At 44.4% G+C, this 22,396-nt stretch overlaps 1 protein-coding gene across 1 annotated transcript; it reads left to right on the forward strand.

Moving 5' to 3' along the window:
• Positions 1-23: 23 nt before the first annotated feature.
• DRC7 (dynein regulatory complex subunit 7) lies at positions 24-21,963 on the forward strand. Its single transcript, XM_073605605.1, has 19 exons — positions 24-82; positions 1,561-1,629; positions 2,414-2,552; positions 2,814-2,985; positions 3,230-3,355; positions 9,154-9,348; positions 10,119-10,277; positions 11,398-11,616; positions 11,724-11,849; positions 13,695-13,764; positions 14,199-14,327; positions 14,401-14,529; positions 14,605-14,831; positions 17,490-17,705; positions 18,744-18,854; positions 20,470-20,580; positions 21,099-21,293; positions 21,560-21,699; positions 21,779-21,963. Exons 2-19 carry the CDS (start codon positions 1,566-1,568, stop codon positions 21,885-21,887), a joined length of 2,637 nt encoding a protein of 878 aa, XP_073461706.1. The 5' UTR covers positions 24-82; positions 1,561-1,565; the 3' UTR covers positions 21,888-21,963.
• The last annotated feature ends 433 nt before the right edge of the window (positions 21,964-22,396 follow it).

Here is a 22,396-nt window from a genome sequence, read left to right on the forward strand (position 1 = left end):
ATCCCATGGGGGCCAGCACTTCCTGTTTCCGGTATTGTTACCACGGCAACCAGAATACACATCTCACCCTGCAGAGACTCAGGTACTGTATAATAGAAATATCTGTATGAATCCTTCTTTATACCAATGTTTCTCATCTCCAGTCCTCAGGTACCCCCAACAGGTCATGTTTTCAGGCTGTCCATTATTTTGCACAGGTGATTTGATCAGTTTCACTGCCTTAGTAATTACCACAGCCGTTTTGTCTGAGGGAAATCCTGAAAACATGACCTGTTGGGGGTACTTGAGGACTGGAGTTGAGGAACACTGCTGTAATGTAGTATATTCTGAGATGAGAGGACACATATACCGTAGTGTAGTATATTCTGAGATGAGAGGACGCATATACCCAATGCCAGGACAAGTCATCCAGTTGGGGTACTTGAGGACTGGAGTTGAAAAACATTGCTGTATACACCCCTTCCTTCCCCACCCCCTTCCCCATCTGTGTCACCTCTAGATACAGATCATCACTTGCTGTCCTTGGTGTCCCCTCTATAGAATACAGATCACACTTCCTGTCCTCTGTGTCCCCTCTATAGAATACAGATCGCACTTCCTGTCCTCGGTGTCCCCTCTATAGAATACAGATCACACTTCCTGTCCTCGGTGTCCCCTCTATAGAATACAGATCATACTTCCTGTCCTCGGTGTCCCCTCTATAGAATACAGATCGCACTTCCTGTCCTCGGTGTCACCTTTATAGAATACAGATCACACTTCCTGCCCTCGGTGTCCCCTCTATAGAATACAGATCACACTTCCTGTCCTCTGTGTCCCCTCTATAGAATACAGATCACACTTCCTGTCCTCGGTGTCCCCCTCTATAGAATACAGACCGCACTTCCTGTCCTCGGTGTCACCTTTATAGAATACAGATCGCACTTCCTGTCCTCGGTGTCACCTTTATAGAATACAGATCACACTTCCTGTCCTCGGTGTCACCTCTATAGAATACAGACCGCACTTCCTGTCCTCGGTGTCACCTTTATAGAATACAGATCGCACTTCCTGTCCTCGGTGTCACCTTTATAGAATACAGATCACACTTCCTGTCCTCGGTGTCCCCTCTATAGAATACAGATCGCACTTCCTGTCCTCCGTGTCACCTTTATAGAATACAGATCGCACTTCCTGTCCTCGGTGTCACCTTTATAGAATACAGATCGCACTTCCTGTCCTCGGTGTCACCTTTATAGAATACAGATCGCACTTCCTGTCCTCGGTGTCACCTTTATAGAATACAGATCGCACTTCCTGTCCTCGGTGTCACCTTTATAGAATACAGATCATCACTTTCTGTCCTCTGTGTCCCCTCTATAGAATACAGATCATCACTGGGGTGGTCATACTGTATATAATGGGGGGTCATACTCTATGTAAGTGTGGTGGGGTCATAATGTATATAATGCGGATGTGTTAATGCTGTATATAATGGGAAGGAGTCATACTGTATATATGAGGGGGTTGGGGTCACAATGCAAACGGTGGGGTGAGCCATGTTTGTCTGGGATTTTTCAGGTAACATGGAGGTTCTGGAGGTTCATCCAGGAGAGGGACGGACTCTTGACACTGAAGACAATATTCTGAGTGAGAAGGATCTGTGAGAAATATAATGTGGGGGGGGGGCACTCTGTATATATTAGAGGTTGGGGGTCATAATGTCTATAATGGGGGGAGGTTCATACTGTATATAATGGGGGAGGTTCATGCTGTATATAATGGGGGAGGTTCGTACTGTATATAATGGGGGGTTCATACTGTATATAATGGGGGAGGTTCATACTGTATATAATGGGGGGTTCATACTGTATATAATGGGGAAGGTTCGTACTGTATATAATGGTGGGGGGGTTCATACTGTATATAATGGGGGGGTTTGTGCTGTATATAATGGGGGGGTTCATACTGTATATAATGGGGGGTTCATACTGTATATAATGGGGGAGGTTCATACTGTATATAATGGGGGGTTCATACTGTATATAATGGGGGAGGTTCATACTGTATATAATGGGGGGTTCATACTGTATATAATGGGGGGGGGTTCATACTGTATATAATGGGGGGTTCATACTGTATATAATGGGGAAGGTTCGTACTGTATATAATGGGGGGGGGGGTTCATACTGTATATAGTGGGGTGAGCCATGTTTGTCTGTGATATTTCAGGTAATATGGAGTTCATCCAGGAGAGGGACAGACTCCCCTCCCCACAATGAGGACAATATTCTGACTGAAGAGGATCTGTGGAAAATATAATGTGGGGTGGGGGTCACTCTGTATATAATAGGGAGGTCATACTGTATATAATGGGGGAGGGGGCACATACTGTATATAGTGGGGTGAGCTGTGTTTGTCTGGGATATTTCAGGTAATATGGAGGTTCCGGAGGATGGTCCAGGAGAGGGACAGATTCCCCACACTGAGGACGATATTCTGACTGAGGAGGACCTGCGGGATATACAAGAGGACCTGTCACACATTGAGGTCACCAATGGGGACAGTTCACAGTAAGTACTGACCACATCCATCATGATCCCCTCCCCACCTTACCCTAATACATTCCAATATTTAAATGAGAAGCCTCAGAATTTACATTGGTATTATCACTCAGGGGCCCTTCCTTTGTGAGGACCTGTAATGGTTATTTTGTGTTAGAATCATAGAAGGAAATCCTTTTCCGGATAGAGAAGGAAGTAGAGCATCTTGTTGCTATGGTTACTGTCCCATTTTATCCCCCCTTCTCCTGGTAATGTCAGTTTTATTTTCAGGGATCCGGATGCTGTTTGGAATAACAAGCCGTTCCCGGCATCATACCGCACCAACTCCCTGAAGGAGCAGACTCTGCTGAGCCTGGCCAACAACTTCTGGCGTCAGTACACCCATCTGTACCCGGACCGCAAACCACTCTTCATGTGTCCACTCAATGAGTGTGGACTGGAGGTGAGACAACACCTGGCGAAATGTGTGTCTGGTGCACGGGGAATACTGTGGTGCCCAGTGGAGGATGTCCAGTGTTTTTCTGTATAGATTTGGTAAAATGTGCCCATACAGACAGTTCTTATATAACACACGCAGCCTTATTTACCAAAGTGAAGTAGGAACTGTCTGATTTGATCAGGAGCACAAAGAGTTCTGACAAATGGATAAATTCAGCTCAGTTCTTGTGTCTCTTTGCTTTCTACAGAAGTTTGTCTGCACCACACTACAGCCAACTCTCCTGCCGTACTCTGACTTGTATAACTGGAAGGAGTGCGCACGTTTTGTGTCGGAGTTTCTCAGCATGGATCCCATGAACTCCCCCATAGAGCTGGTAATGTCCTGCCACCAGATTTCTGTGTGCTTCACCTTTGTGTCACTGACTGGATTCCAGGACCGCTCCCCCCCACCACCACACCTCTATCCATCTCTCCAACATCCAACCATGCATCTCTCCATCATCCATCCATCTCTCCATCCTCCATCCATCTCTCCAACATCCAACCATACATCTCTCCATCATCCATCCATCTCGCCATCCATCTCTCCAACATCCAACCATCCATCTCTCCATACATCTCTCCATTATCCATCCATCTCTCCATCCTCCATCCATCTCTCCAACATTCAACCATACATCTCTCCATCATCCATCCATCTCTCCAACATCCAACCATACATCTCTCCATCATCCATCCATCTCTCCATCCATCGCTCCAACATCCAACCATCCATCTCTCCATACATCTCTCCATCATCCATCCATCTCTCCATCCTCCATCCATCTCTCCAACATCCAACCACCAATATCTCCATCCTCCATCCATCTCTCCAACATCCATCCATGCATCCCTTCATCTTCCACCCATCTTTCTAACCTACATCCATCTTCTATCCATGTCTCCAGTATCCAAACATTCCTGTCATACATCCATCTTCCATCCATAACACCAACATCCAACCATCTTTCATTCATCACTTCAACATCCATTCTTCCCTGACTCCAACATCCATCATCCATCATCCATCCATTCCTCTAACATTATTTAATTCGCTATCCATCCATTTTCCAGAAATCCACCTTTAATGCATCCATCTTCCATTCATCAATCTCTCTAACATCCATCTTCCACCCATCTCTCTAAAATCTATTCATATTCCATCCATCTCCCTTTCCCAAATCCATACATCCAGGTATCCCTCCGGCAATGATGTTTCCATCCATCTTCCTTCCATCTATTGTATTTAATTTTTACAGTACTATCTATCTATCTATCTATCTATCTATCTATCTATCTATCTATCTATCTATCTATCTATCTATCTATCTATCTATCTATCCATCCAACTTTCCATCCCTTCATTTTATATCTATATTTCCAACATCCAGCCATCAACCTATCCGTCCATCTTCCATCTATATCTCCAACATCCAATTATCCATCCATTTCTCCATCTTCCATCCATATTTCCAATATTCACCCATCCACCCTACATCCAACCAACTCTCTATCTTCCATCTACAGTGCCTTGAAAAAGTATTTATACCCCTTAAAATATTCCACATTTTGTCATGTTACAACCAAAAATGTAAATGTATTTTATTGAGTTTTTATCTGATAGACCAACACAAAGTGGCACATAATTGTGAAGTGGAAGGAAAATGATAAATAGTTTTCAAAAACTGCATTTGTATTCAGCCCCCTTTTACACTGATACCTCTAACGAAAGCCCAGTGGAAACAATTGCCTTCAGAAGTCACATGATTAGTAAATAAAGTCCACCTCAGGGCAGCCCATCCATTAAGGGCGCACGGGCGGCACCCCCCATTATGCCCCTTGCAGGACGCCAGGCATAATGGCGGGGTATTTTAAGCACGATTAGAGCCAAAGGCTCTAATAGGCTTCAAAATAGGGTGGACTTGGGGCGCAGAGCATGCGCTCACAGCCCACCCAGGTGTGTTAGAATATTCACTATTCTAACACTGACCCTTCTCCCGGCCAATCAGGAAGCGGGTCTGAGACCATTACCTGATTGGCTGAAAGTATAGGCGATCCTATTGGACGCCTAGGAGGAGGCCGATGCTCAATGCCTGATGCCTGCTGCCTAAATGGGGTAAGTGCCGGACCGACCGGCAGACCAGGGGGGTGTGGTTATTTACCACTCTCCCCCCCAAAAAAAACACCAGCCGCCACTGGTCCACCTGTATGTAATTTAATCTCAGTATAAATACATCTGTTCTGTGAAGCTCTCAAAGGTTTGTTACAGAACCTTGGTGAACAAACAGCATCATGAAGGCCAAGGAACACACCAAACAGGTCAAGGATAAAGTTGTGGAGAAGTTTAAAGCAGGATTAGGTTATAAAAAATATCCCAAGCTTTGAACATCTCACAGAGCAATGTTCAAGCCATCATCCAAAAATGAAAAGAGTATGGCACAACTGCAGACCTACCAAGACATGGCCGTCCGCCTAAACTGACAGGCCGGGCAAGGAGAGCATTAATCAGTGAAGCAGCCAAGAGGCCCATGGTAACTCTGGAGGAGCTGCAAAGATCCACAGCTCAGGTGAGAGAATCTGTCCACAGGACAACTATTAGGCTTGAATTACACTAATGCGTTTTTTGATGCATTTTGCAGAAATGCAGGGACATTTTTTAACATGGGTTCCTATAGAACATGTTCACATCAGTGCATTTTTGTGCCTCTGCATTTTTGGAAAGGGTCGGGGACTTTTTTTCCCGCAAAATGCAGCGTTTTGCATGTAATAGAATTCAATGGCCCCGCATCCAAAACGTAAGTACCGCGTTTTTACAGTGATTTTGCCGCAATCTGTGTTTTGTTTTATTTTTTTTACACTGTATATAGCTGGTTGCTAAGGAGGGGGCCGGGAAGCCGGCCGCCGCGTCCTTAACAACCGATGAGCCATCAGCTGTCAGCTGGCTTCCTGCTCAATGTGAAAAAAAAATGCTGGCTAAAAAAAAAATCGTGAAAAAAAACAGCATGGGGTCCCCCCCAGGTGCATACCAGGCCCTTGGGTCTAGTATGGATTAGGAGGGGACCCTCACACACCAAAATTTTTTTTCTAAATGGCGTGGGGGTCCCCCCAAAATCTATACCAGACCATTATCCGAGCATGCAGCCCGGCAGGTCAGGAAAGGGAGGGGACGAGTGAGCTCTGCACCCCCTCTGCCCCAAAGCACCTTGCCTCTTCCCGACAACCCTTGCCCGGTGGTTGTCGGGGTCTGCGGGAGGAGGGGCTTATTGGAATCTGGAAGCCCCCTTTAACAAGGGGGCCCCCAGATCCCGCCCCCCCTTATGTGAATGAGTATGGGGTACATTGTACCCCTACCCATTCACTAAAAAAAAAGTAGTGTAGTGTTAAAAAATACAGTAGGCAGTTTTTGACAAGTCTTTTATTAAAAATCTTCTTCTCCGCTTCTTATCAGGAACCATGAATCAGACCGAGACAGAAGTAAAGTTAAATCACACTTGTTTAATAATAACAATAATAATAAGGTAAACAGAGTAAGCGTAGTCAAAACAAGCCAGAGTTCAGTAACCAGAGTAGTCTGGTCTAGTAGATCGAGTAGTCAGCCAAGCAAATGTCAGAGAGCCAGAGATAAACGTAGTAGTACAGCAAGCAGGATCAGGAGCCAGAAGGAACGTCAGCCAAGCAGGAATGCAGGAGAAAGTCTCTGTGATGTTGACAAAGGCGAAGGCAGAGATCAAGTGAGCTGGATGACTTTAAGTAGGCAGGACTGACGAGCAGAATCAACAACAGCTGGGTAACTGTGGAGAGAGATGGGAGCTGACAATTGGCCGACAGCTGAGCGGCCAGTTCAGAGAAGGAAGGGTTGAGCCCAGCCCTAACACTTCTTCCTCCAGTCCTCCATCTTCTCCCGCATCTTCATCCTCCAGTCTTCTCCTTCTCCCCCTGCTTCTTCTTCTGCTCTTCTTCTGTCTTCTTTGTCCGGTGTTCAGACCCATCATGCCCCGGGCAGTGACATTGTCTACTGTTTTTTTTAACACTACACTACTTTTTTTTTAGTGAATGGGTAGGGGTATAATGTACCCCATACTCATTCACATGGGGGGGCGGGATCTGAGGGCCCCCTTGTTATAAGACCCCGACAACCACCGGGCAAGGGTTGTCGGGAAGAGGCCCTTGTCCCCATCAACATGGGGGTAAGGTGCTTTGGGGTGGGGCGCTCGCTTGTCCCCTCCCCTTCCTGACCTGCCCGGTTCCATGCTCGGATAAGGGTCTGGTATGGATTTTGGGGGGGCCCCCACGCCATTTACAAAAAAAAATTTTGGTGTGTGGGGGTCCCCTCCGAATCCATACTAGACCCAAGGACCTGGTATGGACCTGGGGGGGGGGGACCCCACACTGTTTTTTTTTTCACGATTTTTTTTTTTTTTAGCTGGCATTTTTTTTTACATTGAGTGGGAAGCCAGCTGACAGCTGATGACTCATCGGTTGTTAAGGACGCGGCGGCCGGCTTCCCGGTCTCCTCCTTAGCAACCAGCTATATACAGTATAAAAAGAAAATTTTAAAAAAGCAGATCCCGGCAAAATCGCGGTAAAAACACATGTCCAAAAACGCGTGTCCAAAAACGCGGCAAGCACCGCAAAAAGCACTGCAGAAACGCTCAAAAGCAACATGCATAGATGTGTATCGAGCCTTAGTCAAGTACTCCACAAATCTGGTCTATATGGAAAAGTGACAAGAAGAAAGCCATTGTTCAAAGAAAGCCATAATCAAGTCCCATGTGCAAGGCACAGCAAACATGTGGAAGAAGGTGCTCTGGTCAGATGAGACCAAAATGGAACATTTTTGGCCTAAAAGCAAAACGCTATGTTTGGCGGAATACTAACATTGCACATCACTCTGAACACACCATCCCCACCGTGAAACATGGCAGTGACAACAAAAAATGTCACTCTCTAGATGTGCAAAGCTGGAAGAGACATCCCCAAAAAGACTTGCAGCTGTAATTGCAGTGAAAGGTGGTTCTACAAAGTATTGACTCAGGGGGGCTGAATACACATGCACGTCACACTTTTCACATATTTATTTGTAAAAAAAATTGAAAACCATTTATCATTTTCCTTCCACTTCACAATTATGTGCCACTTTGTGTTGGTCTATCACATAAAATCCCAATGAAATACATATATGTTTTTGGTTGCCAAAATGTGGAAAATTTCAAGGGGTGTGAATACTTTTCCAAGGCACTGTATATCTTCAACATCCAACTATCCATCCATTTCCCCATCTTCCATCCATATCTTCAACATCCAACCATCTGTTCATTTCTCCATCTTACATCCTTATCTCCAACATTCAACCATCCATCAATCTCTTCATCTTACATCCTTATCTCCAACATCCATCCATCTTCCATCCTTATCTCCAGCATCCATCCATCTTCAATCCTTATCTCCAACATCCAACCATCCATCCATCTCTCCATCTTCCATCCATATTTCCAACATTCACCCATCCTACATCCAACCAAATCTCTATCTTCCATCTATTTCTTCAACATCCAGTGATCCATCCATCTCCCCATCTTCCATCCATATCTCCAACATCAAACCATCCATACATCTCTCTATCTTCCATCCATATCTCCAATATCCAACCATCCATCCATCTCTTCATCTTCCATTCAAATCTCCAACATTCAACCATCCATTCATATTTTATTCATCTCTTCAACCTCCATTTATCCCTGTCTCCAGCATCCATTATCTATTTATTATCTATCCATCCATCTATCTATTCCTCCAACATTGATGCTTACATACATTCACCCATCTTCCACCCATCTGCCCATCTATCCATCTAACTTCCATTCATCTCCTCATTCATCCATCTATTAATCTCTTTGACTATTTTATTTGCTTCCATTTAACTATCTTCCTTCCTTCCATCCATCTCTTTGTCTATCATCTATCTAACACTCCAACATCAATGCGTTCTTCCATCTTTTATTCACCCATCCATTAATACATCTATCTGCCCATCTTCCATCCATCTAAATTCCATCCATCCATCTCCATTTCCTCTTCCTATCTTTCCTATGTTTATCCATGTATTCTCTCTAACATCTTCCCTTCTCCACAGCCACATACTCTCTTCTCCACAAGCTCAGTCCTGCAGAGACAGAAGGGAAATTGCTTTGATTTCAGCATCTTGCTATGTTCTCTGCTTCTTGGGGCCGGGTATGATGTATACTGTGTCAGCGGATACGCCAGTCGGGAGATGTGTCTTATGGATGAATCACGGGAAGTGTGCCCCCTTCTGGAAAAAACAAAAGAGGTGAGAAAGTCTTCCTTCCCATTTGCTGTGAATGAATGATCAGTAGCCCAACGTTAGGCTGAGAATTCTGGAACTATAAGGAGGGCAGCTTTTACAGAGCCTCTGGATTAAAAGTGATTTAATTTCTGGGACCAGCACCATGTACTATAATCACATTCTGCCTACTAATTCCTTTTATATAGGACAATGATGGAGCTGGCTGAACTGTATACACAATGCTTTTAATTACAAGTATTTGCTAGATGCTTCTGCTGTCTTAGTAGATGATCTAAAATAGGCACATGGCTGCAGGTGAGCATCCAGAAGTCCCATCTACAGAGGAACCGACTGGCTTTCTGGTTAACACCCATGAGGATGATCATTGATTGAATGCTGCCTTTTTTCCATGTGCATGATCTCTACATTACTTCTACTCCTTACCATATGAAGTCACCTATCCCCCCCCCCCATATTAGACTGGACTTCGTAACCGGTTCTGATGCACCTTTTGGAGATCTTCTCCTGCTGAAGGCCCAGGCCAGCTGCATGCCCATGGTGTGCTCTATCGTTTTTAGGGCTCCTGGGATGCAGAGCAGCCTCACAGACCATACCCCTGGTCTGTCCCTGGCTGTGCCTCTGGCTACCCTTTTAACTGGTTGGTGTTTTCTGCCCCCGTGTTCAGCCACATGTTCTGTGACACTAGTCGGATCCCTGTAATTGTCACCACCTGACATCTCATGTAGGCTGATATCACACTGTAAACTTGTAAATGGCCATTTATTTCTTTACAGAGCAATGGAGAGCCCCCCAAGAAGCCCCATAAGAAGTACAGCGTAAAGCCCCCCAGACAGCTGGTCAGTAGATTTGAGCTGCAGCAGGAAGCCAAGCACCAAGCGAAGATCCAGGCCATTAACCTCAAAGAGCAGGAGGAAGAGGAACAGCGTCAGGCGGTGAGAGACCTCATTTGTATGAGGATAATGATGTCTGACATGAGTGGGGAGAAGTCAGGTTGCACACTATACAAGTACATATTTGGGGGGGCACACCATACAATGCATTTAAATTCAAGATGGTGCTGCTGTAAGACCTATAAACAGTACAAAATATTTTACAGCGCACACATACAAGAATGACATTTCCTGCAGGGCTAGTTAAAAACACCTGAACACCTGAACATATTCAAAAAATACGGGGGTTTGGTCACACTATATGGTCATATAGTGCTAAGCCCACTTACTGCGACAAAGTACCCCGAATTAGTGGGTCCTACACTAGTAATAGAATGGAAGATCCTCTGTCTCAACCATGGGAGCTGAACTCCTCTATGTGGGAGAACTGAAAGGGATACATCCTAATAACTGGTGGCCACTAAATAGGAGGTAATGAGGAGGGGGAGGGGTGCTCCAGCCCAAAAAACCTGGTCAGGGCCTATTACAACATACAAGTACATATTTGGGGGGCACACCATACAATGCATTTAAATTCAAGATGGTGCTGCTGTAAGACCTATAAACAGTACAAAATATTTTACAGCGCACACATACAAGAATGACATTTCCTGCAGGGCTAGTTAAAAACACCTGAACACCTGAACATATTCAAAAAATACGGGGGTTTGGTCACACTATATGGTCATATAGTGCTAAGCCCACTTACTGCGACAAAGTACCCCGAATTAGTGGGTTGCACACTATGTCATGCTCATCTGCGATATATAATTTAGATTTAAATCTCTTGTTTTTTATCCTTACTCCACACCAGAACACAGCAATCAACACATAGTAGTTTTGTTAATAGAAGCCTACATCTCCACAGCCTGAATGAACACAATCCCACTGAAAAAACAAGCCCAGAAGCAGGACCATAATCATACATTCTGATATGATAAAATTATCATCCCACCATATTTAACATAATCTTAGGACCAAATAACCCCATATTATGAGGTGCAGGAGGCTGATTAGACACATTTGCTCAGATGTCATATCTGAACTGATCATAACAATATCGAGGACCTAGGTCACTTCATTCATGTGATGGCTCAATGACCTTTATGTTTGATGTCTCCAGGAAGCAGAGAAGGCTGGTCCTGACCCCCTGTATGGCCTCCGGGTTCACTGTTGGGTTCTGGTTCTGTCTGGGAAGAGAGAAGTCCCTGAGAACTTCTTCATTGATGCACTGACTGGCAATGCTTACCCAACGAAAGATGAACATTTCCTAGGACTCGAGAGTGTGTGGAATCATGAGAACTACTGGGCCAATATGCAGGACTGTCGCAAAGGCTGTAAGGTACCAAAGATGGATTGTGTAGGGACAGAATTCCAATAAAGGACATGCTGAGGGAAGGTGGGCTTGGTAAATCTTCTTCACACTGAGCAAATGACTTGTGCCTACAGGACATGACTTTTGACCTGGGTGACCCTGTGTGCTGGGAAGTCATGTTGATGGGTTCTTCGAAGCCTCTTCTGCTTATCCCAGACATGGAGGAAGAAGACATAGAGGAGCAAGAGAATGATAACCAGGTGAGTCAGAAGTTAGGTTAAAGGGTAATAGCCCAAGGTGATGGGTGATTGGTTGCTATTGTTCAGTGCGCAATGTAAGGGTAGTTTTCACATAAAGGCTCTTCAATTGCTGTTTTGTTTTGAAAAAAATGTATTTACCAAATCGTCTTCCAGGACAGCACATGAGAGATAGGCTCTATCCCCTAACAGGACCAAGAAATGCATCCCAGAAAACACTTTAAGAGGAAGTTCTTCTGTGGAACTCTCTATGGGCGGGAAGAGGCCTGGGGCCCACAACCTTTTCAGTGGCTGGCGAAGGTTGATACTGGGTAAGGACTTACCCCCTTGGTGGACTAGTGTGGTTCCCCTCTGTCAGCAGTAAGGGAATGTCCCTGCTGGGTATGGGCCAGGCTGAGTTCACTAGACCGGCATAAGCAAGGCGCCAAGTCCAGGTGGGGTAATGTCACTGCCTAGGCATTACAGCTCCTGGTTCTAGGGCTGTGATAGCACAGAGAGATATGGGTGGGCCAGCTGGTGCTTATTCCTGCCAAGCCTCCTTGGAAAGGCGGTGTGAAGGCCCGGAAGACAATTTTGAAAGCATATAGAGAGGTAAAAAAATAAATACACAGATACTCAGTCTCCTATGCCAAAGAACATCACCAACAGCATTTGTATTTGTCATTTACAATTTTCTGTAACATATAGTCACTTTATTAGTTAAGATAGAGTCTATGCAGGCTCACAACTAAAGTGGGAGCAACTGGCTGTCAGTCAGGCTCTCTTCTTGTGGATTATTGTAGGCAATAAACCAGATATAAATAGTAATTACAGTAAAGTGGAGGCTGTACAGAAAACACGCTGTCCTCCTATATGAAGGTGACTGAAGGAAAAATGTCAGTTAAGCATAGAAACCAGTCACATTCTCCCATAGCTTCCTACTGCACCAGGAAAGTTAGAATTCCATTGTTTTCACCCCATATAGATGTATGGAAGAAGTTTTTGGTTGTCTTTAATTTTGCTCAGTATAGTATTTCAGAGACAACATTTTTGATGTGGGCCATGAAAATAATATTGCCTGAAGCGTATTTTGGAGTTTGGGATTTGGTTGAGAGTTCAGATTAAAGAATAGGTGAAACAATAGAGATTGGGAGTTCAGGGTTGGGTTGATAGTTTAGGTTTAGGTCGACATTTCAGGGTTAGGTTGGTGGACCAGGCTAGCTTGTTGGGTTGATGGTTTAAGATTAGATAGGTAGTTTAGCGTTACATTGGTGAACTAGGGTTAGGTTTTTGTTTATAGTTAGGTTGATAATTTAGAAGTAGGTTGGTGGTTCAGGGTTGGGTTGGTGGACCAGGGCTAAATTGTAGGTTTGATGGTTTAGGATTAGGTTGGTGGTTCAGGGTTGGGTTGGTGGATCAGGGCTAGGTTGTTTGTTTATAGTTGAGTTGATGGTTCAGGGTAGGTAGAATATATTACGGTTAGGGTTAGGATTTGATTAAAGGTTGGGTTAGTTGTTAGGTAGAGAGATATAGACATCAGTAAAAGTTCAGTTTTGGACTATTTTGAGGGATACAGATTAGGTTGATAAATGGAGTTAAAATTTGGGCTGGGAAAAGGTTGACAGATAGGCTTAGGTTGAAGGTAGGATGTGGTGTTTGAGTAATATTAGGTAATTTTAAGATTGTTAGAGGTAGTGTTCGGGTAATATTAAGATAGTTAGGAGTACCCTTTGGGTAATATTAAGTAAGCTCCTTAATATTGACATTTTCAGACTAGTTATTGCCAAACAGTACTTGCCCTGTGAAATTGGGTGCACTCTACAAAACAAGATCAGTATCAGAACTGAGACCTGTGTAATAAAATTACAGGATCAGGACAGCAGGAAGACATTCCAGATGCCACCATCCTGGACATTGCCCATTGTCATCACGCCAAAAGGTTGGTATGGTGTGATTTGATGAATGGTGAGGCTTATTCACAATGCTGTGGTGTAAAGCCATAGAATAGTTGTCTACTGTCTTATTACATAAGGGAAAAATATTAAAGGAGGAAACGGCGAGTTATACAATGTCAAGAATTACCTCTCGAGTGTTGGTGGTTCCTTCAGTATGCCAATTAGATTCTCTGCCCACCCAACTCTCCCTTTGTTCTGCCTTTCTATCAATCTTTCTTTTTTTTTCCCTTCTTGCATGCTCCTTCCCTTCCCATTCCCCCCTCTTTCTATTTCTGGACATACATTGATGCCCCCTTATAAAAGGGGCAGACTTAATGGAACACTTGGTCTTTTTCTGCTACTCTTTTTATGTTGTATTAATAATCTGTCACTCATGAACAGTTTCATGTAGCAGCATGTTCCATATGTCTCTCCTCAGAGTTTGAGATGCGTAGCCCTCAAGGAAAGAAGCTTCTACAATACAAGAAATCCAAGTTGGAAAAGTGGGCACCATACCTGCAAAAGGATGGACAAGTTGCCCGCCTCACCATATACAAAGACATTGAGTGTATGTGATGAGCTATGGGGATGGTGTCATGGCCACTCTATACAGCTTGACCATAAGAACTTTTCTCCTGCAGGTTCTTTAGAGGTGGAGGTCCAGGGTTGGTTTCAGAACCGAATGGACAAATTGGATATGAGGCAGCAGAAGAGACAGGCTGGACTGACTACAGAGTACTTCTCTCCAGGCCGCAGCGATGCTTTAAAAGGTGACTCTGAGAGTCATGAGATGAGGGGTGACTGGTAACCAAAAGTTGTGATTTTGAGTGTCTCTTCTCTTCCAGTTCATACGTATCGCTCATTAGCACCAGAAACAGAGCGCACCATGATCTTCTACAGCAAGGCCCGTCTGGATGGGCTGGAGCGCCGTGAAGAAAAACCAAAGGAGATGACTGAGATGTTCCAGGGACGCCCAGATTTCCTCTACTGCAGACTCACCGTGTTTGGAAAACGACCAAAGAAGGTGGCCATTGCAGGAGGACCTATGGAGGCCAATCCAAGACCAGTCTTGGTAATCCGCACTTGTCACACATCACAGTAGAAGGTTTTGTGAGTTCTGGAAGCAAATCTCAGAGTTAGAGAGCCAGCTAATCGGAAAAGTGGGATTTTTTTTATTTTATTTGCCTGAATCTATATTTTCCCAGCCTGCAGAGAATCTTACAATTTGTGAGTCCCCATTGTCTGGATCAGTGCCGGCCCAAAACATGGTGCTGCCTGGGACCCAGAATGAAATGCTGCCCCCCCCCAAAAAAAATCAGGCCCACCAAAAGGCCCCCACATTCATTATTTTATATCATGATAAGGGTAGGGGGCGTGCGTGCTGGCGCTGCGCTGGCTGTGATCAGACACAGCACAAGCCAATCAGCGGGTGCTGGTCAATGGATGTCCACCGGCACCCGCTGAATGGCAAGAAGGAAGACAGGACAGAGCTCTGCCCAGGGGGGAAAAAAAAAATAGCACATCCCTTAGTAAACGCACCTAGTACACATAAACACTGGTTAGACACACATTTAACCCTTTGATCACCCTAGATGTTTAATCCCTTCTCAGCCAGTGTCATGAGTACACTGACAGTGTATATTTTTAGCGCTAAGCACTGTATTGTCACTGGTTCGCACAAAGTGTCTGTTAATTGTCCGCCACAAAATAACTCCAAAGACATGCTGGTAGGTTAATTGACTATTGTCTAAATTGGCGTTAGTATATGAATGTGAGTTAGGGACCTTAGATTGTAAGCTCCTTGCGGGTAGGGACTGGTGTGAATGTACAATGTATATGTAAAGCGCTGCGTAAATTGATGATGCTATATAAAGTACCTTAAATAATAATAATAATAATATGGCAGTGCCGCTGATCGTCGCCATTACTAGTAAAAAAAAAATTCCAGTATATATACCATAGTTTGCGTAAACCAATCTATACATGCTTATTGGGATTTTTTTTTTTTTTTTTTACCAAAAATGTTGTTTGTTTTTCAACATTTTCAGTCTTTTTTTTTGGTTTATAGCACAAACAATAAAAAAAACCCAGTAGTGATCAAATACCACCCAAAGAAAGCTCTATTTTGTGTGAAAAAAAAGATATAAATGTTATTTCGGTACAGAGCTGCATGACCGCGCAATTGTCAGTCAAAGTAACGCAGTGCCAAAAAGCAAAAAATGGCCTGGTCATGAAGAGGGAGGGGTGGGGGGTAAATCTTTGGGAGGGCAAGTAGTTAATAAACACCACGAGGCTCAAATCCCCACCTAAAGTCTGCTATTGGACTATAAAATGAGCAGCAACATACTGTCTAGTCATCAGCGCTGCTCGCTGCTTATTGACTCATGGTGCTGCCATTTACTCTCCCAGTCTGAGTGCTGCTGCCCAGGAGGTTACATGAAGCTGATATCAAGACAGATACAGGTACTCATGCTAGCTGTAGATGCAAAAACTTTTTTTTTTTTTTTTTTTTAAAGAAATGTAGAACTGTATTATTTTTTTTTTTTTACTAACAACCTTTTTAGATTTAACAGTCTGTACTGAATATGCTACAGATTCCACAATTGCATTGAAAAGGCCTTTTCTTCTGAGTGCACAGTTCTTTCTCCCTCCATCGATTTCCCCTATAAATTATATATATATTATAGGCTATAATGATCACCCTACTTACTTATTAACTTACTATTTTGTCACTGCCGCACAGGCAGCTCTCCTCAGCCTTTCCTACCCTCACACTGTGATGCTGGAGATGGAAGACGGTGGGCGGTGCAATTGATTGGCGCGGAGGCTGAGCCCTGTGAATGCTGGGCTGGCCGCAGCCTCTGACGTCACTGGTTGCTAGGCGCCGAGCGGCAGGCGATCCTAACAACCAGTGCAGGAGACAGCGCACACAGCATAGTGCACAACACAGCCTCCGCTCCGCTCCGAGTCCTGAGAGTCTCTTGCTGACTGATGATCCGGGATTCCTGGCTGGCGGTAACTTCTTGCCGCCTGGCTGCCACCCCTGTTAAATGCCGCCTGGAGCCATGGTTCCATTGGGACCCATGGTAGGGCCAGCCCTGGTCTGGATTGTGTGGTTCTCTTCATGTCAGACAGGTCTGCCTACAGTTCTCCTGGCTCAGTCCTCATGGCAGGGAATCTGTAGAAGTAAAAAGGTGACATTTTATTTTTCCATGAATATATTTAATCCAAAATCTTGCAATTCTCTGGGGCAGGCCCAGCTCTGTGGAAAGGGAACACCAGCCCAGGTTTGAACACAATGGGATTGATTTACTAAAACTGGAGAGTTTAAAATCTGGTGCATTTGTGCATGGCAGCCAGTCAGCTTCTAACTTCAGCTTGTTCAATTAAGCCTTGACAAAAAAAACCTGAAAGCTGATTGGTTTCTATGCAGAGCTGCACTGAATTTTGCACTCTCCAGTAAATAAACCCATAAAGCCTTTACAGGGCAGCTACCTACTGCTTACTTTATTGCACTCTAGGGCTCATTCATAAAATCTATAGAAAGGTCATTGTGCTGATTACAAAAGTCAATCTGATGCTTACATTCTTTTTCATACATGCACTATGAAGCTGACAGCTGGAATATGATTGGTTGTTTGAAGTAATGTTACTATAATGCAGGTTTTATTTCACTGGTGTGATGCAATCATTGTGTACAGCATTATTCCATACCTCTTTTCATTTACAGAAAATTACAGAACGTTTCTATAGAAACACAGAGAAACCAGCCAATGAGGATGTGGCAGAGCGTGTTTTCCTGATTACAGAGGATCGCATAAATGTCCGCTACCACCGGCATGATGACCACATTACCACATCCTATTGGGAGTTCCAGAAACCATCCAACCTAGGAGAGAAGGGCTTCTCCATTGTCCTGAGCCCAGAAACTTGCATTTCCTACCAGGTAACCAGCTGGGTACAGCTTGGAGGTCCTCCAGGAAGATTCACCATTAGTGTGGCCCTAATGGTCCCTAGCCAGAACTTCCCAAGAGCCACCAATGCAGGTATAGACCTGCCATATACATTCCTTATTAACAATACTATGAAGGGTGGCCCCAGAGGCCTCTGGGTACGTATACCATAGAAATAACTATGTGCAGTCACCTTGGGCACCAGATTTACCATGTACACAGCATAGAATCAATGCAGAGGCTATAACACAAATTACCAATGACACCACACTCTACAGGATTCAAAGGCCATGGTACAGAATCACCATACAAGTTTATTGCGTAGGCCACAGAATAGAGTCGTTATAAATTATTACTATATAGGGTCTTCAGAGGCCATGATATACAGTTACCATACATGATTACGTGTAGGGTTTTCATGGAGGCTATTGTATAAAGTCATCATACAGGATCACTCTGTAGGGTCTTCTCGAGGCCGTTGTACAGAAACGCCATAGATGATCACTATGTAGGATCTTCATAGAGGTCAAGATGTAGCGTCACTATACATGTTCATTGTACAGGGTCATTATAAAGGTCACATTATATGGTCATTATATTGGTTGTGTAGGGTGTTCATGCAACCGCACTATAGAGTCTCTATAGCAGTTTTTCTCCACTGGAGTTTTGTGGAATCCTGGGGTTCCTTCTGGGATTGCTAGGGATTACTTGAGCAATAAGCACTGCCTCTCAGATGAGTAACCACAATAATGATATTTTTAGCTATATGTAAGGGGGAATTCTTCCCAGTGACCACCACACTAATGTACTATAAACTTTAGATATAGTCATTATTAGCAGGGGTTCCCTGGGCCCTGGAAGTTTAATTTAAGGGTTCCTCTGTGGTAAAAAGGTTGAGAAAGGTTGCTCTATAATAGTATCCACCACTCCATGACACTATAGTTTGATATTATGGGATTTCAGCATCTAACCTCATTTCCACAATACAGCAGGTGAAGCCCCACTCTAATGCCTCACATTTCTACCACCAGGTAGAGCCCTCTGAGAAGTGTAACAAACAGCTGTATGTCTATGAAACACTTCTGCACCTCCAGCAGGGGGAGCTGAGTGCCAAGGAAGCCGTAAGGAAAGCTGAGGCGGAGGTAAGGCATTCATCTATATGTGTGAAAATGCAGATTCTACTGCATTCAGTTACGTTTTGGTTAAAGTTATATGAAACATGATGGTAATATCAAAGAGTTTCTGGGACACATCATAATAGTTCCTAAGGGGCCTATTTATAAGAATTGCTGGGAAAATTAGCAGAGTGAATGGCATTCACCTGTCATGCCACAGGCACACTTACCCTACGCATAATAATCCCCAGGGGAAGATGGCAGTAAGTAAATGTCAGCTACAGTGAGTTGGTGGATTTGTCTTGTCAGCTCTCCATAGTACTGACACCAGTTTGTTGGATTTTACTCCATTTCTGTACTAGGGGTTTAATGTAAACTAAAATCTAATAAACAGCATGCTCACCAGTAATGGGGGCTTGTATCCTCATGCCAGCTTATATACCCTTCAGCACTGGAAGATAATTAAAAAAAAAAAAAAAACAGGCAAAGCATCATTACCAAATGCTGAAAGCCACCAGACTCCTTGGCACCCAGGGTGCCTGCAAAAGGGAGGACTTATATGCCATCTACCTGTTCCCCATGCGGTTCCCCCATATTAGTATACCAGGCCCAGGGCAGCTCGTATACTAGTAGAACTGCCCTTCATATGGAAATTTTGAACAATCTTTCATCAGAAAACTTGTTCCTGCCATCACCGAGTCAATTCTTCTTTTTTATTGGAAAGCCTTCAGAATTTCCTCCAGATCTGATACTGGAATGAAGCCCCAGACGTACTAATCAGGTTTTATTACAATTTGTGCGATTTGTTCCCGAATGAAATATACATACACTGTTAGAACGTTATTCGTTAAAAAAAAAATGAATCCTGATCCTTTGAATTTTCTCATCACTACAGTCAAAAACAAACATTGATCTGACCCCACTAACCATCAGAAAATCGAATGAAGGTTCTGAAAACCAACATCTTCTAAGGAAATTGTACTAGTATATGGCCGCCTTAAGGCTGGGTTCACACTTATGCGAATTGGATGTGGGCTTCGCCGCATCCAATTCGCATAACAAGAGATTGTGAACGGCTCTCAATGGAGCCAGATCACACATCTCCGGGGCGGCTGCGGAGTGATTTGCACAAGGGTCCTGTGTGTCTTTGTCTCCATTTCAGGTCCAAATTCAGGCAAAAATGCAGGCCTGATTCGTACCTGAAACGGAAAACAGGGACACACCGGACCCCTGCAGTCATCTGTTTTTAGTGTAAACCCTGCCTTAACTGGAACCAAACCCATCAATGTAACTGCTACTCAAAACAGTTACATTAAAGGCATGCTGTGAATGATAATTGGCGCAGTTGCTTGTGCTCTCAGCTGAACTGTCCAAGCCCTCAAATGGCTGGTCTCATAACTGAGCACATGTGTAGTAAAATGGCAACTGCATATCAAACAGAAGTTAAGCTTTGATGGCAGCTTCCTTGGCTGTAAAGGAGAGGGGGGTTTAGTTCTGCTTTAAGTTTCCACCATCATCAACTGTTGGTTTTCTGCAGTTGGAAGAAAATCGGGAGGCCTCTGGTCACATGATTCTTCTCATTCATCTCATTGGTATACGCTTGGTATTTGCATGATCACTGTGCTGTGTCTCCTCTGGGCAGGTTCTGGAGATCCTGTCTGCCAGGGCTCAGGAAGAATCAGATCCTCAGCTGATGATCTCCATCTATGACACAGAGCAGAATGAGAAGAGTAAAGAACAAAGAGAGGCACTGGTAAGACAAATCCACCCCATCTCTGAATCATTTCTATGGGTACAGACCTAACAGTAACCACCCCATCCTTCCATGTGGGTGCGGACCTCAACAGTAACCCCCCCACACCACACACAGACACACACACTTCCCTTCCACGTGGATGCAGAACTTAAACGTTACCCCTCTCCTGTGAGTGTGGACCTCAACAGTCAATCCCACCCTCCCTACATGTGGGTGTGAATCTCAACTGTCAGCCCCTTCTCCACCTTCATTCCATATGAGCACAAAACTCAAAAGTGACCGCCCCACCTCCTTTCCTTCCATGTGGGTGTGGACCTCAACAATCACCCCCATCCTTCCATGTGGGTGCAGACCCCAACAGTTGCCAAGCCACCCTACTCCCCCTTTCCATCTTAGAGGAGCTATCTTCTCAGACGTGGATTTGAGTCCCTAAGGCTAAGGGACGCGGTAGTATTTCAATATCCTATATACTGTACAACTCCCTGAGGTTTAGTGGTGTTGTTCTTCTTTCGCAGGAACGTGCTGCTCAGGAAGAGCGCCTCCAGTGTGCCTTACTGGAACAGGACTACTTAGCGCCATTCTTGGCACGTTTGGGAGATCCAGAGAGACTGACCCGTGCCCAGGCCCAGCAGGTGAAAGAAGACTGTCTGAGTGACCTGAAGCAGAGGCTCATTGAGAAGGCCAATCTTATCCAGGCACGCTTTGAGAAGGTAAGTAGTTCTACACCACCGGTAATACTATAGTCCCTGTATGAACAAGTAGAGCCATTTATATAAAACGGAAACTGCTCTTCATATGGGTTCATCTCAATGTTTGTTCATGTGCACATACGGCCACGTGTTGTCAAAGGGGTATCCAATTTGTAGTCCTGTGGCCACTGAGGGTACCTACCCACCAAACCCATCATTCACCTCTGCTGTTCAGGGGGTCATTATATGGATCACAGTTGCCATCCTGAGTTTCCTTCTTCCTGTAGGAAACCCAAGAACTTCAGAAGAAGCAGCAATGGTACCAGGAGAACCAAACTTCCATGACCCAGGAAGTCCAGGACACCTACACGGAGTACTGCTCGGAGGCCATGTTCCGGATCCAGATCCTGGAGGCCCGTCTCACCAGGTATCCTACATGTCACCCCAGTGTAATGTCCATACAACATATACAGAGCATACAATGACCAGTCAAATTGTCTGTACAGGCACAAGGAACTTGCCCCACAAAAGTACCTGGCTCTAGAAGATCGACTCAACAAGGACCCGAGATTGTGTGAGGGGCACATCTCACCACAGCCTGGAGGCCACCAATGACAAGCCAGTCCTTTGGATTCCTCTCTTATGTCTCTGACTGCTAAATGTAAATTTTCATAAATAAAGATTAGGAAAAGTTTGTGATTGGTGTGTGTCCTGTCATGGAGGTGTGGAGGGGATATGGACCAGGTGACTACCATTTTGTGGCGCACAACATTTGTATAATGATCTTCCTACATTTAGGATTGGAGGATTAGCAGAAAATTCTGGAAGAGAGCTGATAGTAGCACCAGCATAGGGAAGGATGATAGGGATTGATGAGAGAGACCAATGAAAGGGACCGATCAGCTCAAGCCATGGTCTGGTGTTTAAGCCACACTCAGGGCCATTACTGAGGGCTAAGGATGGTCCTGGGTCTAGCAGTTCAACCACAGCCAGGGCTTGAGGATATCAGTATGTAGTGTATTCTTGACATATACAGTACCATAGTGTAGTATATTCTGAGACGAGAGGACACACATATACCGTAGTGTAGTATATTCTGAGACGAGAGGACACACATATACCGT

This window comes from Aquarana catesbeiana, linkage group LG11 (genome assembly GCF_042186555.1).
Source record: "Aquarana catesbeiana isolate 2022-GZ linkage group LG11, ASM4218655v1, whole genome shotgun sequence".
Classification (NCBI taxonomy): domain Eukaryota; kingdom Metazoa; phylum Chordata; class Amphibia; order Anura; family Ranidae; genus Aquarana; species Aquarana catesbeiana.

What these genes read in the sequence shown, in the direction of transcription:
- DRC7 (XM_073605605.1), top strand. Translation starts at nt 1,566, where the DNA reads ATGGAGGTTCTGGAGGTTCATCCAGGAGAGGGACGGACTCTTGACACT. An exon ending in CATATACAAAGACATTGAGT is followed by an intron (nt 14,328 to 14,400) that starts GTATGTGATGAG and finishes TTTCTCCTGCAG; the next exon opens with GTTCTTTAGAGGTGGAGGTC. An exon ending in AAGAACAAAGAGAGGCACTG is followed by an intron (nt 20,581 to 21,098) that starts GTAAGACAAATC and finishes CTTCTTTCGCAG; the next exon opens with GAACGTGCTGCTCAGGAAGA.